Raw genomic sequence first — 14,661 nt, forward strand, 5'->3', positions numbered from 1 at the left:
AAGACGCGAAAGATGAGGGTGATAGTAACTTGGCGTTCTCGTTGCCGTCGGAGGTGTTGCCGGCGGGCTTGTGGTAGACGTAGGTCTGGGTGGTCGAGGTGATAGTGGACACGGAGGCGCCCTTCTTCTTGACGTCGCCGATGCGCTCTTGCAGCGCCAGAAGTTGCTGCACACACACACGCACACACACACACACACACACACACACACACACACGACACACACACACGACACACACACGACACACAAACACGACACACACACGACACACACACACGACACACACCGCATTATTGTGCTTGTAGTCAGTCATGACAACTTGCACGGCTGGCGAACGTGAAGTAGATGAGCAGCTGCGCACCTCATAGGTCATCGCGTCGGGATCGACATCGTCGTCATCGGCATCAGGGTCGTCCCAAAAGCTAATACGCCCAACACCATCAATGAACACCTTAGAAGTTCTTTCCCTGTCGTGTCGTGTCGTGTCGTGTCGTGTCGTGTCGTGTCGTGTCGTGTCGTGTCGTGTCGTGTCGTGTCGTGCATTGCGTACCGCCCGTGGCGATGGCGGTGCCGATGTCGGTGCCTCGTGCGTTCGCCGTCCCCACCGCCGGTGCTGGCGGCTGCCACGTCAGCGGGAGCGATAGTGCTGAAGACGGGAGTGAAGTTGCGTCGAAAGTACGAAGTCGGCGCGGGGGCCGCCGCAGCCACAGCGGCGTCGGCGAGTTGCCGGCGCTGCCGCTCTCTATCCCGCCGGCTGCCGTCGGTGGCATCGTCCAGACGAGCGCGCGCGGCCTCCGTCTGCTCGCGTAGCTCCCTCGTACGCTCGTTTAGGCTGGTCAGAATCGCCGTCGTGTCGTCCATTGGCGCCACATAACCTACACCCACCACCGCACCACCGCACCACCGCACACGCAACACAGTTAACAGCCAGACGCGTCGAGAGGGGGTGAGTGTGTGTGACGCACCCTCTTGCCGAAGCTCCTGCGCGAGCCGTCGTGCAAGCCTTTCATCAGACATGCTCCTGTTCAATTCATCATGCAGCGCGCTGACAACGGCTGTCACGTGAGCTTTCCACCACGCACCGCACCGCACGCACACCGCACACACCGCGCACCGCACACGCCACATGCCGAGAAGTGAACGTACCGGGCCAACTCTTCGTCGGCCCGAAGCTCCTCGTCAGTTGCAGCAGTTGGGGCCACTGCAATGTCGGTGATCGCGCCTCCGCCGTCGCGCAGCTGCTGCTCCAGCATCGACTCGCGCAGGGCCATCTGGAGCAGCTCCTCCTCCGACAGCTCGCCGCCCAGGCCCTGGTAGTAGTCGACTAGCCCACCACGCCCGCCCACCGGGGACGGCGCCGGCGGCGCGCGGTCGGAAACATTATCGTCGACCAGGTCGGGCAGCGCGACGATTCGGGTCGCGCCATACCCTCCGTCGCTTTCTCTCTTCTCTCCTTCGCTTTCGTTTTCGTTTTCGCTCTCTTCGGAGATGACCCGCCTGCGGTGTAGCCTGTCTCGGTCCCGATTGGCCGAGGCGAGCGGCAGGCGCCGCGGGTGCACGAGGAGCTCTTCATGGTCGTCGTCGTCGTCGGTGCTCGCCAGCGAATCGTCGAGTCGGGTCCGCTCCACGAGGTCGGTGATCGACAGCTCCAGATCATCGTCCTCGTCCTCCATGTCATCGTTGTACGCCAGGATCGCGCTGACGTAATCCCTGATGATGCCGACAAGAAATTGAGAACGATTCAACACGTCTGTGGTCTAGCGTGCGCCGTGTGTGTCGTGTGTGTCGTGTGCGCCGTGCGTGTGTCGCGTGCAGAGCGAGAGTGTGACGTACTTCTTGCTTCGGCCTTGCACGGCCACACCCTCCAACGCACAGTACTGCCTCAACACCCTGGATACGGAGAACAGAGTTGTGAGCTGTCAGGGCTGAAGTGGGACCATGGTGAGAAGGGCGATCGCACTTGAGCGGGTAGCTGTCAAGCCGATTGAGGTCGAGCGTGTCGATCGTGTCATCATCGTCACTGTCGTCATCTTCATCATCGTCGACGACGACGGTGTTCGGCATTTCGCCCGTGCTGACGCGATGACGGTTATGTAGCTCCTCCTCGTCGTCGTCGTCTTCTTCAGACGTCGACAAGATCGTGATCACCGCCGATGTCGGCGACGCTCGACGGCCCGTGTTGGCCACCACACCCCCGCCACCCCCGTACGGTTCGAGATCACTATCGTCGCTGTCGTCGCTATCGCTGCTGTCGTCAAGCCCGCGCTGCCGGTTGAGGTCGCGATAGGCCTCCATCAGCGAATCGTCCATTTGCGCGTACGACGCGTAGCCCGTGGGCGACGACGATGTGAACACGGTCGGTGCGTAGAGGTCCGGGTCGAGCTCCTTCCGGCTCATGAGCCGCGAACCGAACGGATCGGCTGTTGTGTCGTGATCGACACCCAAGCCGAGCGTAAGACTTCGCAAAACAACAACAACAACAAACTGAGCGCAACACTAGCTGGCGACGTACCACGGTGGTGGTTGGCGGTGTCGCGTTCGAGTTCGGCGAGCATCTCCTGCTGGAGCATCTGCGCGAGCAGTTCGTCCGAGATCGTGCTGTCCTCCTCGAGAGGAGGCGTCGCAACGACGCCCCCTGAGCCACGGCGACCTCGATCAGCACACGACGCACGATACAACACGCAGGCACGACACACGACGCATGACACGACACATTCTGGCGACGCACCGGGAGGCTGGCCGCTGTTGCCGTCCAACATGGCGAAGTCGTTGAGCGCGAGGTCGAGCTCGGGATCGGGCACCACCACCGCCGTTGGCGGTCGCGTGCCGGCGTTGCCGTGCAAAGGCCGCTGGCGCGACGCAACCACCTGGCGCCTCCCCGCCACAGAGGACTGCTGGTCTTGCGAGCCGGGCCGGCGTGCGTGAGGGGTGCGCCCAACCGCACCGCCGCGGGTCCCATTGGCCGTCGGGCTGCGGTCGGCGCGTCGTGACGACAGCGACCCGGACCCGCGGCGGCCACGCGCGGCAGGCGCTGACGACGACGACGAGCTGAGCGCAGTGAGCGAAGGGTAGCGAGTAGTCGATGATGACCTGTACGCGGAGGCGGGCCTGGAAGCTGTGGTAGACGGCAACGACGAGGAGGGTAGTGTGTACCTCTGGCAACCGTAGCCGCTACTTGCTGTCGTTGCCGACGACGACGGAGCACCAGTTCTGTCGGGCCTTGACGTGCTGGTGCTACTGATGCCGCTGCCTCGACGCGGTGGTGCTGGTGCAGCCGTGGCTGGTGCTGGTACTGCGGCTGATGATGGTGCAGCACCTCCAGTTTCGCCCTTGCCGTAGAGGAGCTCATCGAGCCATCTGTCGCTCATCTTTTTCAGATCTCCTCAGAGAGTTGAGATCAAGACGTCTGCAAACACCAAACAGAATGATTCTGTTATCAGCCTCTTCATCTCGTCCCAACGTAGCTTGGGAAGTTGGCACATCTGGTGCTTCAAGCAAGACGAGATGGAGATGCGCGGGGGGGGGTGCAAAGAAGCACCAGCTCCAGGCAACGACTACAATATATGGCAAGGAGAACGCACCTTCTTCACCTTCCTCCACCCGCAGGATGCGTCAGGCAGCCAGATGTGCAGATCTTCGAACACCAACAATCCACAAACGTTTTTATTTATTTCTTTTTTCAGTGCGCATTTCTTTTTGGCGGGAGGGGCGTTTTGTTTTTTTATTTATTTTTCTATTTATCTCCTATTGGGTGAAAACAACTACTGTCGGTGAAGTGAAAACAATAAGACTAGTACCCACGTATTGTTCTGGCTGGTGCAAGCACCGCTAACACACGCACAGCCACAACATCAACAACAACATGTCTGCCGAAGAGGGGAACAAGACCTTCAAGCTCACCGTGGCTACCGGGTACTCGGGCCTGCTACCCCGCAGCTGGGGCGACACCCAGAAATGGACCATTGACGTCTCGCCCACGGACACGCTGGCCGACGTGCTCACCAAGATCACCGCTGCCGGCGGACGACGCCTGCCTCCCCTGTCTTCGTTCCTCGTCGCCGCCGGCGCACACGTCAGACTGGTAAGCGACCACGGGCGGCTGCCGGACCCCAGGCCCGAGGCCACGGTGGGCGAGAACGGCCTCAGCGCCAACACCGTCCTCCGCTGGCACAACGGCGCCTTCGACTGAAGCCCCTTCACAGAATGAACATTTTTTAGAATCCTATCCTACTGTCAGTCTTCACCCAAGGTCTCAGTCCAGGGGCGGCTTCATCCAGCTGCCGTGCTTCATGATATCTGGGTAGTACTGGGCCATCCACTTGTCCTTGGCGCCCCAGAAGCCGGCGAAGTGGACCACGAAGATGTCGAACTCGCCGGCCGCGCCCTCGGGGACTTTCCTCGCCGGCGCCCCCTTCACGTACTGCATCTGGTCCTGCGGCACCTCCGCGACGCGCGACTTGACCTGGAGAAGCACCCGCGACGCACAACGTGAGTCCAAACTCGACCGCACACGCACACACGCACACGCACACGCACACGCACACGCACGAGGCAGGGTGGGGTACGTCGGAGTCGGAGTTATAGAAGGCGATGAGGCCGCGCTGCTCGGCCCACACGTCGTTGATGTACTGTTTGGAGTCCCAGATGCGGCGGAACAGGGCCAGATTCCAGGCCGAGCATCGGAGCGCCATGATGCCCGAATTGAATCCGTTTAGATCTGGTGGCCACCGGTCAGTCGTGAGTGCGTGTCGTGTGTCGTTGTGCGTGTGTTGTTGCGTCGTGTCGTGTGTCGTGTGTCGTGTCGCGTGTCGTGTGTCGTGCATGTGATGTTGTTGCATACCCTTGGAGAGTACGATCTGCTTATGCTGGTCGTTGAAGTACTGCCCGGTGATGTGCTTGATCGTGAATTCGTACCTCGCCACGAGCGAGTCGCAATCAAGCCACAGCAGCCAATCGTAATCGCAATCTCCCTCCTATCCCGTGCCCGCCACACGACGCACGCAACACGAAACACGTTTGGTTTAGGCTCGTGTTGTGTGTGTTGTGTGTGTGTGTGCGCGCGCGCGCGCGTGTGTGTGTGTGCGTGCGTTGTGTGTGTGTGTGTGTGTGTGTACTCACCCCCTCCGTGCCGGCGAGCACGTCGAGCAGGAAGGCCGTCTTGGTCCAGATGGGCGGCCGCGGCGTCTGGCCCTGGGGAGCCTTGTAGGCCGTGACCCACCACTCAAAGTCGTAGCCGTGGAGCTTGGCATAGAGCATCTTGTTCTTGATGCTCACGTCCCTGTGTGCTGCGCCCGGATCACATGACGTCATCACCTGTGTGTGTGCGTGTGCGGTTGTGAGTCGTACGCGTGCATGTGCGGTGGTGTGTGCGGTGGCGCGTGGGTGCGGTTGTGAGTCGTGCGCGCGTGTGCGTGCGTGCGCGGTGGTGCGTGTGTGGGCACCTTGACGCGGGAGCGGTGGCACGGGCCATGGACGAGTTTGCCGCTCTTGTCGACCGAGGAGTCGTGTTGCAGGTACTTCGGGGAGGTGGCGCTACACGCTCCGTTCTTGTGCTCGACAGGCCCCTCATCTCCCTCTTTTCCTTCTTCGGCGACTTTCTCCTCCGTTTCCTGTTCTTCTTCTGTTTGCTCTGCTTCCGGCCTCTCTGCTGTTTCTGCTTCTTCTTCTGCTTCCACATCTTCTTCGCCAAACACGCCATTATCGCCTCCTTGCGGCCGAGTGTCGTCAACATCGAGCCGGCCCTTTCGCGACGTGGTGCCTTATAAATAAGATTTTATTTTAGTATATTAGGGAAGATTTATTATTCTGTATTTATTGGCGCGTAGAAAGGGGGGCTGGGTACCTGTTGGGAAGCTGAGGTAATAGATGGAGCTGACAAGGACAACGATGAGCAGAAGGAGGATGGTTGATCGAAACCGCCGGGGCCAGCTGTCCATCATCATCGTTTTTCGATCTTCGCGTCAAAATAGGAGTTAAAAGAGAAAAGAATGAAGCGATTGCTTCGCTTCTCCCCTCTTTGCTGCGTGTCTTTGGTGTTGTTCGAAAGAAGACGGATGATCCAAGCAACCTTTGTGCTGGCCAATTTTATCGGACTTGACACGCCACGTCACGCTGTCGGAGTTAAAAAACTCCGATGATCTCACAGCGCAAAAGTCTCGGCGTGGAGGTCCACCGAGCCCGGGTGGCGGCCGCACACGCCGGTTACCTGCGCGCGCATGGACTCGGGGCCGCACACCAGCACCGCGACGCGGTCGGGCCAGGCCTGCCGCACCTCGTCGGCGATGATGCCCGCCAGGTCTGGCCGGCCCTGGCCCACGTGCAGGTCCACAGTGCCCGCCACTTGGGCGGTGGCCTCATCGCCCAGATCGGCGCGGGTCACGTACACGTGCGACTCGAACACGCCGGCAGAATCCAGTTTCATGTCTGGCTCGCAGAAAGTTGATGAGCAATGTGTGTCGTGCGTCGTGTGTGTCGTCTGGTGTGTACCGTTGCTGAAGGCGAGATAGAGGGCGAGCTGAGGCACCGACCAGTGCAGGCTGACCTTGTCGGCCAGCGGCGCGCCACGGTCGTGCATGTGCCTCATGATGGCCAGCATCGGCGTGACACCAATCCCGCCCGCCACCAGCACCACCTGGCAAGCGCCCCATCATCAGCGTGTGCGTGTGCGTGTGCGTGTGCGTGCGTGTGCGTGTGCGGTGCGACTGAATGGGGCAAAGGGGGCGGGGAGCGGACCCTTCGGTAGGCGAACGGGTCGACGGAGAGTGCGCCGTAGGGGCCTTCGACTCTTCCCGAGGCGATCGTCCCTGGTCGCATCTCCACCGCACGCAGCAGCTGGTGGGTGTAGTTACCTGCATGCAACACAAACTCTGTTGGTGTGCCATTGTGTCGTGTGTGCCGTGTGTGCGGGTGCGAACCGGCTGATTTGACGTGCACGGTGAACTCGCCGTCGTGGCCACCGCCTGGAGCGGGCGGCGCCGAGGAGATGGTGAATGGGTGCGCCTGGAGCGGGGCCACAGCCGGTAACGTGAGGAACACGTACTGGCCCGCAGAATAGGCGAACCGACCGTCGACCTTGATCGTCAATCTATGTGTGCGTGTGCGGTGGTACGTGTGCGGCGGTGCGGGCGTGAGTTGTGTGATGCCCGGCTTGAGGTGGTTAGTTGGGTGAGCCCTTACTTGACGATGTCGCTGCACACTTTCTGGGCTGAGACGACGGCCGCTCGGGACTTGGGCGAAATGAGAATAGAATACAACCGGTAGAGCAGGTCCACGCCGTAGAAGAAGAGACTGACCGAGGCCTTCATCAGAAACCCTGCAATTCCAAGTATTCAGCCTGTGTGTCGTGTGTCGTGTGTCGTGTGTCGTGTGTCGTGTGTCGTGTGTCGAACGTGTGTCGTGTGCGGTGCGGTGATACATACCTCCGCCGCCGTGGTGGAGCAGAATGAAGACGATGAACGAGGGCACGAAGATGATGTGCGCCCAGCGAAACAGCTCGAAGAGTCGCCGCCGCACGAAGGGCAGGGACATGGCGATGATGACGAGGTAGCACGCCACCGCTACCTCGCCGAACAGATTGTCGGTCTTCTTCAGCGCCTCGTCGATCCACTTCTGGCGGCCCTCCTTGAGCCAGGTCACGTGGAACACGGTGCCGTGCGCAATCACCATCGCAATCGCCTAGGGCGCAAAAGAACGAAAAAAGCGAAGGGTCTTGGTGCAAGAACGAAAGAAGACGAGCCCAGAGAGAGAGAGAGAGAAAGAGAACGAGAAAGTGAGAAGCTCGAGTACAGTGTTGGATATCCAGCGGTGGTAGGCGATCGCGCGCTCGAAGCTGCACGAGAACAACACCTGCCAGATCGAGTTGCGCGTCACAAACAGCAGCGACAGCGCCAGATCCCTGACGAGGCGCAAACGCACCGCACACGCACACACGCACACGCTGCAATGAGGAAACGGGGAAGCGAAAACACGAGGTGAGATGGAAGGCCACCAGTGGACGACCTCGCCGAGACTTTTGGCGAAGTGTTCAGTGTTGGAGCGTCGGTAGGAGTAGAAGATGAAGCCGGCGTGGATGCCCAGGAAGAGGCCGATGAGCACGAGCTCGAGCAGGGTGAGCCCCACGCCTAGGCCCACCAGCGGCATGCGGCCCAGGCCGATCTTCACCCACGCGAAGGCCGATGGGGAGATGGCCGGCTTGTTGTTGGGCCACGACTCCAGCCTTCGCATCTCAGCCATCGATTCGCTCATCATCACTCTCTTCCTCTACAAAATTGGCGAGCTCAAGATTCGAATTCAATCTCCCCCCGAGAGAGATGATTAAATCCAAGTGACGTTGGGGGCGAAGACGACGAAGAAGACGTGAGAATGAGTTGTGTGGGTGAACGAAGCAAGTTTATAGTGCACCAGTAGCGAGAGAAGCAGAAGCCAACCACCGCGCCCGCAACCATATCTCTCCCCGCCGTTGCCGGCTCCTTTCTGGGGCCTCAGCACCTCTGCGGGCCGATCGACATCAATTGCCCGGCAGACGCGGGCCAAGGTCTCAGAGCGCGACAGCGGCGACGGCGGCGTCGGTGCCGGCGTCGGCGGACTCGGGGGCGATGAGGAGTCGGCCAGTGTGCGGGTCGCGTGCGAGGTCGAGTATGCGGTCGAACTCGCCCTGCACTGACGGGTCGTGGTCGATCACCAGCACCGTCTCCTTGCCCAGGCGCCGCAGCACCTCGCACACCAGCGGCTGACACACAAGACCACCAAAACCAACAGCTAATATGAATATGTGTAATAAAAAAGGAGAATGAAAAGAATATGCACAGCGCACACACGGGCCGCACACATGCAAGCGTACCTTGGTGGCCGGGTCGAGGTGGGTGGTCATCTCGTCGACGATTAGGAAGGGAATGCGTACGCCGCTGCGATTGAACACCATCTCGCTCAACGCAAACTGTGGTTCCCCAGACACACGAGAACGAGAACGAGAACGAAGAAAAACTTCGGCTTGAGGGAGTGACAGAGAGAGGGGGAGAGGGAGGAAGTGCGTACGGGGGAGAAGGCCAGCTCGGCACAGCGGCGCTGCCCGCCGGAGAGCTGGGTGAAGGAACGCGAACGCAGCTTGCCGCTCACCTGGTCGAATTCGTGGAAGTCGATCTGCAGGTCGTCGCCCTCCATCGACAGGGTGCAGTTGATCTTGCCCTGCAACAGAATGGACAGAAAACTGAATGGAACACCACCGCACACGCACACGCACACGCACCACCGCACACGCACACGCACACAGTGAGATAGGGCTTTCAAGTTGTAGGTGTGCCGAGAAAGGCGAGGAAGGGCCAACGCACTGGTTGGCATAGTCCTCGAGCTCGTGCAGTACGGCGCTGAGCGCGGTGACAGGTATGCCTTTAGGACCGAATCTGATGCAGAGGGAGTGTAAGGCCCAGATCTAAGATAGGAGCTAAAACGGCGATTACGGGAGGGTACCCCGTGTCCCAGAATTCAGCAACGCGCAGCTGCTGGTCGGTGCTGTCCATCGTTGACTGTCAACCACACCACACACCACCCAACCGACCAATCAGCAACTGATGGGTTCGTAGGGAACAAAGAAAAGAAAAGAAAAACTGCCGGCACAATAAAACCAACGAACCTTGATGTGCGCCATCGACTGCAGCAGAGTGCGGACTTTAGTGTCCTTCTCCGCCTTTTGCTCTTCAAACGGATTCCTTGCTGTGTTTCGTCCGAAACGGACGTCAATTAACAGAAGCACACCACAACAGCACGCACCACCGCACACGCACACGCACACGCACACGCACACTGTCCTGACTGGCGCCACATACAACGAACCTGTGTTAAGCTTCTTCATCTGGGCCGCGGCCTCGCTGAGCGCGCGTTCCACGTTCTTGCGGTTGTTGCGCATGTTGGCGGCGATGGTCAGCTTCTCGGCGCATTCGGTCGACTGCCTGTGCAGCTGGTCGAGGTCCTTCTCCCCGGCCTGCCGGCGCTCGGCGTAGTCCCGCTTCTCGGCCGCCATCTCGGCGTCGACGGCCTTCAGCTCCTCCGCGAGCCGCGCGACCAGCGACTCCCGCTCGGCCACCTTCTGGCGCAGGTCGGCCACCAGCCGGTCCTTTATCTCCGATGAGATGGGCTGTCCACACGTATTGCACGTGTCGACCGCCGCCGTCGTAGTTTCCTGATTCTGGCAAGCCCAGAGCAAAGTCAGCCGTGGCCGTGTCGTGTGTTGAATGTCTGTGCCGTGCGTGTCGTGCGTGTCGTGCGCTACCTGGGCAGGGGAGGAGTGTGGATGCCTTCGATGAATCTCGTCCTCCATCTTCTTCTTCTCCTTTGCGGACGCCAGCTGCTCGGCTTGGAGTTGCCCCAGTCTAGCGTGAGAACGTTCATAAGTGCGAGAAGCGGCTATGGGTGGTGAGTGGGTGGTGGGTGGTGACGTCTCTCGCTATCTACCTCTTGGACAAGAGGCTGATGGTGGTCTGATGCTTGGCGGCGACGTCGTTGATGACCTTGTTCATCTGGTTGATGGCCACTTGTACGCTCTGCTTCTTGTCCATCCACTCCTTCTCCTCCTTTCCTTCCATTCTGTAGTGTATGAATGATGATAGTCAGCACGCGTGTGTGTGTGTGTGCGTGCGTGTGTGTGTGTGTGCGTGTGTGCGTGTGTGCGTGTGTGTGTGTGTGTGTGTGTGTGTGGAAACGGAAGAAACGAAGGAGCACGTTTTGACGTTGTCCAGCTGCTGTTGGAGCTCTGTGGCCTTGGCCTCGGCTGATTCGACGGCCTTCCTGTTTTCCTCGACCCACGCCCTCGCCTGCTCGTCGTAATCGATCTGCGTGTGAAGTGCAAGGAATAATTTCAATATTATAATAACCAACAAGAAAATAAAGAAAATGAAGAAAATAGTGGAAAACCAAACCTTGGTCCAGGTTTCGTGGGCGGCCATGGCTTTGGCGAGTTCGATCTTGGTCTTTTCCATCTCCATTTCAAGTTTCTTCTTCTGGTCCTTGGCCGTCTTCTGGGCGAGCGTGCACGCACCTGATGATAGAACGGCAGCGTCGAGTGGACACTGGACACTCAGCGCGCGCACGCACGCACGCACGCACGCAGAGAGAGATCGAAATAGGATGTGGAAGAGCCTACCCAGGTTGAGCGTTCGCGAAAGGAGTTCCTTCCGGCGCTTGTCGGCGTCGGTCACAAAGTTGGACACGGCACCTGACACACCGTGAGTGTCCAGCGATCAAACTTGTACCTTGCCTCCATTTCGAACACAACAGGTACCTTGGCCCAGATACACGCACATGCGCCACATGTCAAAGTCGAGTCCCACGATGTTGTTCACCAGCATTTGCTGATCGCGCACGCCCTCCGGTTCCTGCAGAGAAACAAAATAAATAAATAAATAAATAAATATCATTTACAAAACATTTTTTAAATAATAATAATAACAATAACAATCGTGGTCGCTGTACCTCGATGCCCTCGATCTTGACCTTGGCCCCGGCTCCTTTCCTCTTCGACCTCGATACTGAGAGCGGCTTACCGTCCACCTGTAGAGAATGCCAGGAATGAACATAAAAATTAGGTACAAGCACACAAAAACAAACAAGCCACATGACGATACCTCGAGGTGAAGCGTGACGGACACTTCCTTGGCGTCGTCGTGGATGACCTCATCGCCGCGCAGCGATGCCGCAGCAGTTCCTGGCGGTGGAGGCGGCAGGTGAGAGTCGAAGTGTAGGCGGCCAAATGACAGAAAAGAAGTGGTGCGGGCACCAGGTTTGCGAGGGGTCGTGTTGCCGTAGAGACACCAGGTGAGTGCGTCGCCCAACGAGGTCTTGCCCACGCCCATAGGACCGCGCAGCAATGCCATGCCTAGTGCGATGTCGTCGTGTTACTCATCACAATCTACGATGCAACTCACACGACACACGACACACGACACACACGACACACACGACACACACGACACACGACACACGACACCGGAGAAGTTATGCACCCGTTGTCGTGAAATCCAAGTCGGCTCGACCCTTGATAGCACAGAAATCTTCAACAGAAAGACTGTGGTGGGTTTCCGTGAGTGCACAATCGATGCAGGAGGAAATGATGAGCCAGTCTGTGCACCTCTTGAAGGAGACCACCTTGCCGATTGGGCGAATGGTGTTGGGCTGATGTGCGACCTCGGAGAGCGCTGTCCGGGCAAAGTCCACCAACGCCGAACGGTCGGGGTGATCTACTGTGATGACGCACACACAACAAATAGATAAAATTGAAGATTAACAAATTATCAAAATACTGTATGCTTCGAAAATCAGCTCTACCTTCTTTCTTGGTGATGTCGATGTACTCTTGGACGAAGTGGTCGAGCATCTGCGACGAATAGCCTTCGGCCGCGACTGTCACCACAACACAACCAACAATCAGACGAGCAGTCTGCATGTAGAGATAGAAAAGAGCTGGTCGGGTTTCGCACGTACCATTGGGCGTGGTGGTGCTGTCGCTGGCGGGCACAGTGTGCGCAGCGCGGTCGACGCCGCCACCATCGGTCTTGCGTTTGACGATGCGGCGAAGGAGCACTTCCTTCTCTGTCAGCTCGGCCATCGCTCTTTCAAACGCCTCCGTACGCATCCCCTCGTGTGAGCTACTCACCTGCGGAATGTCAGCGTCCCGGAACAGCCCAGCCGTTGTAGGTCAGACACGCTCTCAAACACTGCGTGATCAAGGCGTGAACGACGAGCAGCACCTCGACAATGTCGTGTGGTCGCACAAGCTCGAAGGGTCGCATAGCCGACGTCGGTTGCTCCACCGCCCCGTTCTCAGCTCTGGACAGATCAACGCACGTAAGTGTCGCACCACACACACACACACACCACACAACACAGGCAGAAGGGGAACGTCAGGCTGGAGACGCACGCGTTGAATTGAAAGTCGGCCGGGAACGAGAACTTCCAGTGCTTGGGCATTTGTTCAAAGTTGACGAAACGTGGTACGATGCTTTCCGATGAAACCACCGCAACGCCGTGCGGCTGTGCGCGTGTGATCCAGCGGCGGCGCATTAGTTAAACATCACAGCATTTGGTGAACATCACAAACAGCAAGCGGGGTTGCCGACACGAGCCATATTCATACCTCATTCATTTCACCAAAGTTCTGCTCGAAGGGGCTGCCCACATACCAAATCCGGTCTCCTGCGACAACGCGTGGGCGAAGTCAGCGCCTGGTGGGTACAAGTTAGGGCGAAGTGAGGTCAGCGTGTGTTTGGTACCAATGAGTTGTCGCTTGTGGTAGTGGCCCACGTAGCACGCCCTCGCCACCTGCTCGATCTGCGCTCTTTAGAAAATAAGGAAATGTCAGAGTTGGCTTTGCGATTCAACCCAGCAACTTGACTGAGTAAGAAACCTGGAGATGCGCCCGGAGGCTATATGGCCGCCGTTGGCAACGGCTCCGCCGACCTCGGCATGCGCGAAAATGGTCCATCCTGGGGTGGTAAAAATGGATCAAGTCAGCCTGTGTGTGTCGTGTGTCGTTTGTGTGTGGTGTGTGTGTGTGTGTGTGTGTGTGTGTGTGTGTGTGTGGACTCGAGTCCTTGCCTGGCGTTTGTTCGCTACTGCTGGAATCGACAAGCGGCTCGAGTTCGCTAACGTGTACAAACTGGCGCTGTTGCTCCGCGGAGTCCTCGCGCCTGTGAACAACCGACGTGAGGGCACGCGAACAAAAGGGTAAGCGCTCAAAGTGATGAGTGCAAAAGCCCCTCCACATGCAGAGGTGGTGTTCTGATCACGCGTGTTACCAGGGAAGGAAGGCCAGGCGATTGGAGGCATCGTAGATGGGTCGAGTCGCGATGGAAATGTTGGGGAAGAGACCAAACATGCTGATCCCGTGCACGAGTCCGTCCACGCTCACCTGTCGTGCGGCCAGTGAGCCCAGCTGCCACCACAATACATGTGTATGGATTCAACGCGCATACCTGGTCGTGATTGCCCGGAATGAGTGTGGCCCGCACGCCCTCGTCGCTCCACTGCTGAAACTCTTGCAGCAATCTGACCCACACACACACACACACACACACAACATTGACACACGCACCGTGAACGATTTTTCCACAACGTGCATGTGCAGTGCAGAGAGGTGTACACACCTGTCGACATGGCGGACCTGGAGGGAGTGGCGGTGGTGCCAGAAGTCGCCCAGGAAGACCACCGGCGCTCTCTCCTCACGCGACAGATCGCGGATGAGGCCCAGCGTGGCGATGCACCGGTCTATGGTGGCCGCGCTCACGTGCAGGTCGCTGAAGAGCACGAACTTCCACGGTGTCCCCTTGGAGCCCGCCACCGAGCTGTGTGAAGCCGCCCTAATAAACGTACTTCGTTCAGCTGACATGATCTACAGCACAGCAACTAGCTTGGTGCGCTACCCGCTGTTGGTGGTGGTGAGGCGGCGGCTGCAGAGGCTCGGAGCTGCACGGCCCACGCGCGGCACACCCCTCCACAACGAGGGTAGTGCAGCTGATGCAAGTGAATGACAAATCGTGTAGTACAATCCACAGCAAAAAAATGGGCCGATCGATTGATGCGTTAAGAAAGAAAGTAGGGTATGTAGGTACCGGAGTAGTGCAGAGCCGGCAGGCTTGCTCCGCCCCTTGCTTTCAGCAAGCGTGACATGTTCGT

The 14,661-nt window shown here is 58.6% G+C and overlaps 5 protein-coding genes across 5 annotated transcripts; 1 reads left to right on the forward strand and 4 right to left on the reverse strand.

Annotated features, from left to right (window-relative positions):
• Positions 1-29: 29 nt before the first annotated feature.
• Positions 30-3,368, reverse strand: ACA1_222650 (uncharacterized protein; the record flags this gene model as incomplete). Its single annotated transcript, XM_004337964.1, has 10 exons — positions 30-166; positions 362-422; positions 551-875; positions 966-1,021; positions 1,147-1,710; positions 1,834-1,890; positions 1,961-2,420; positions 2,513-2,635; positions 2,729-3,090; positions 3,154-3,368. Coding segments are annotated over 10 exons (2,360 nt in total), but the record flags the coding sequence as incomplete, so codon positions are not given.
• A 494-nt stretch (positions 3,369-3,862) lies between these two features.
• On the forward strand, positions 3,863-4,189 carry ACA1_222660 (uncharacterized protein; the record flags this gene model as incomplete). Its single annotated transcript, XM_004337965.1, has 2 exons — positions 3,863-3,912; positions 3,937-4,189. 2 exons carry the CDS (start codon positions 3,863-3,865, stop codon positions 4,187-4,189), a joined length of 303 nt encoding a protein of 100 aa, XP_004338013.1.
• Positions 4,190-4,252: 63 nt separating this feature from the next.
• ACA1_222670 (galactosyl transferase GMA12/MNN10 family protein) lies at positions 4,253-5,731 on the reverse strand (the record flags this gene model as incomplete). The annotated part of the gene is made up of 5 exons (XM_004337966.1): positions 4,253-4,462; positions 4,566-4,717; positions 4,841-4,973; positions 5,119-5,278; positions 5,442-5,731. 5 exons carry the CDS (start codon positions 5,729-5,731, stop codon positions 4,253-4,255), a joined length of 945 nt encoding a protein of 314 aa, XP_004338014.1.
• Positions 5,732-6,139: 408 nt separating this feature from the next.
• Positions 6,140-8,247, reverse strand: ACA1_222680 (FADbinding domain containing protein; the record flags this gene model as incomplete). Its single annotated transcript, XM_004337967.1, has 9 exons — positions 6,140-6,205; positions 6,236-6,423; positions 6,487-6,631; positions 6,733-6,848; positions 6,915-7,084; positions 7,177-7,312; positions 7,419-7,674; positions 7,786-7,894; positions 7,988-8,247. 9 exons carry the CDS (start codon positions 8,245-8,247, stop codon positions 6,140-6,142), a joined length of 1,446 nt encoding a protein of 481 aa, XP_004338015.1.
• Positions 8,248-8,536: 289 nt separating this feature from the next.
• ACA1_222690 (RecF/RecN/SMC domain containing protein) lies at positions 8,537-14,655 on the reverse strand (the record flags this gene model as incomplete). The annotated part of the gene is made up of 31 exons (XM_004337968.1): positions 8,537-8,728; positions 8,840-8,935; positions 9,034-9,205; positions 9,327-9,398; positions 9,466-9,521; positions 9,629-9,708; positions 9,829-10,174; positions 10,265-10,364; positions 10,447-10,578; positions 10,714-10,823; positions 10,911-11,029; positions 11,135-11,206; positions 11,273-11,366; positions 11,464-11,541; positions 11,616-11,695; positions 11,768-11,866; positions 11,994-12,055; positions 12,119-12,230; positions 12,316-12,390; positions 12,472-12,574; positions 12,669-12,816; positions 12,908-13,020; positions 13,124-13,182; positions 13,260-13,324; positions 13,394-13,472; positions 13,573-13,676; positions 13,785-13,897; positions 13,962-14,034; positions 14,133-14,330; positions 14,409-14,451; positions 14,598-14,655. 31 exons carry the CDS (start codon positions 14,653-14,655, stop codon positions 8,537-8,539), a joined length of 3,303 nt encoding a protein of 1,100 aa, XP_004338016.1.
• Positions 14,656-14,661: the final 6 nt, after the last annotated feature.

The sequence above is a fragment of the Acanthamoeba castellanii genome (genome assembly GCF_000313135.1).
Source record: "Acanthamoeba castellanii str. Neff unplaced genomic scaffold scf7180000084760, whole genome shotgun sequence".
In the NCBI taxonomy this organism is placed as follows: domain Eukaryota; phylum Discosea; order Longamoebia; family Acanthamoebidae; genus Acanthamoeba; species Acanthamoeba castellanii.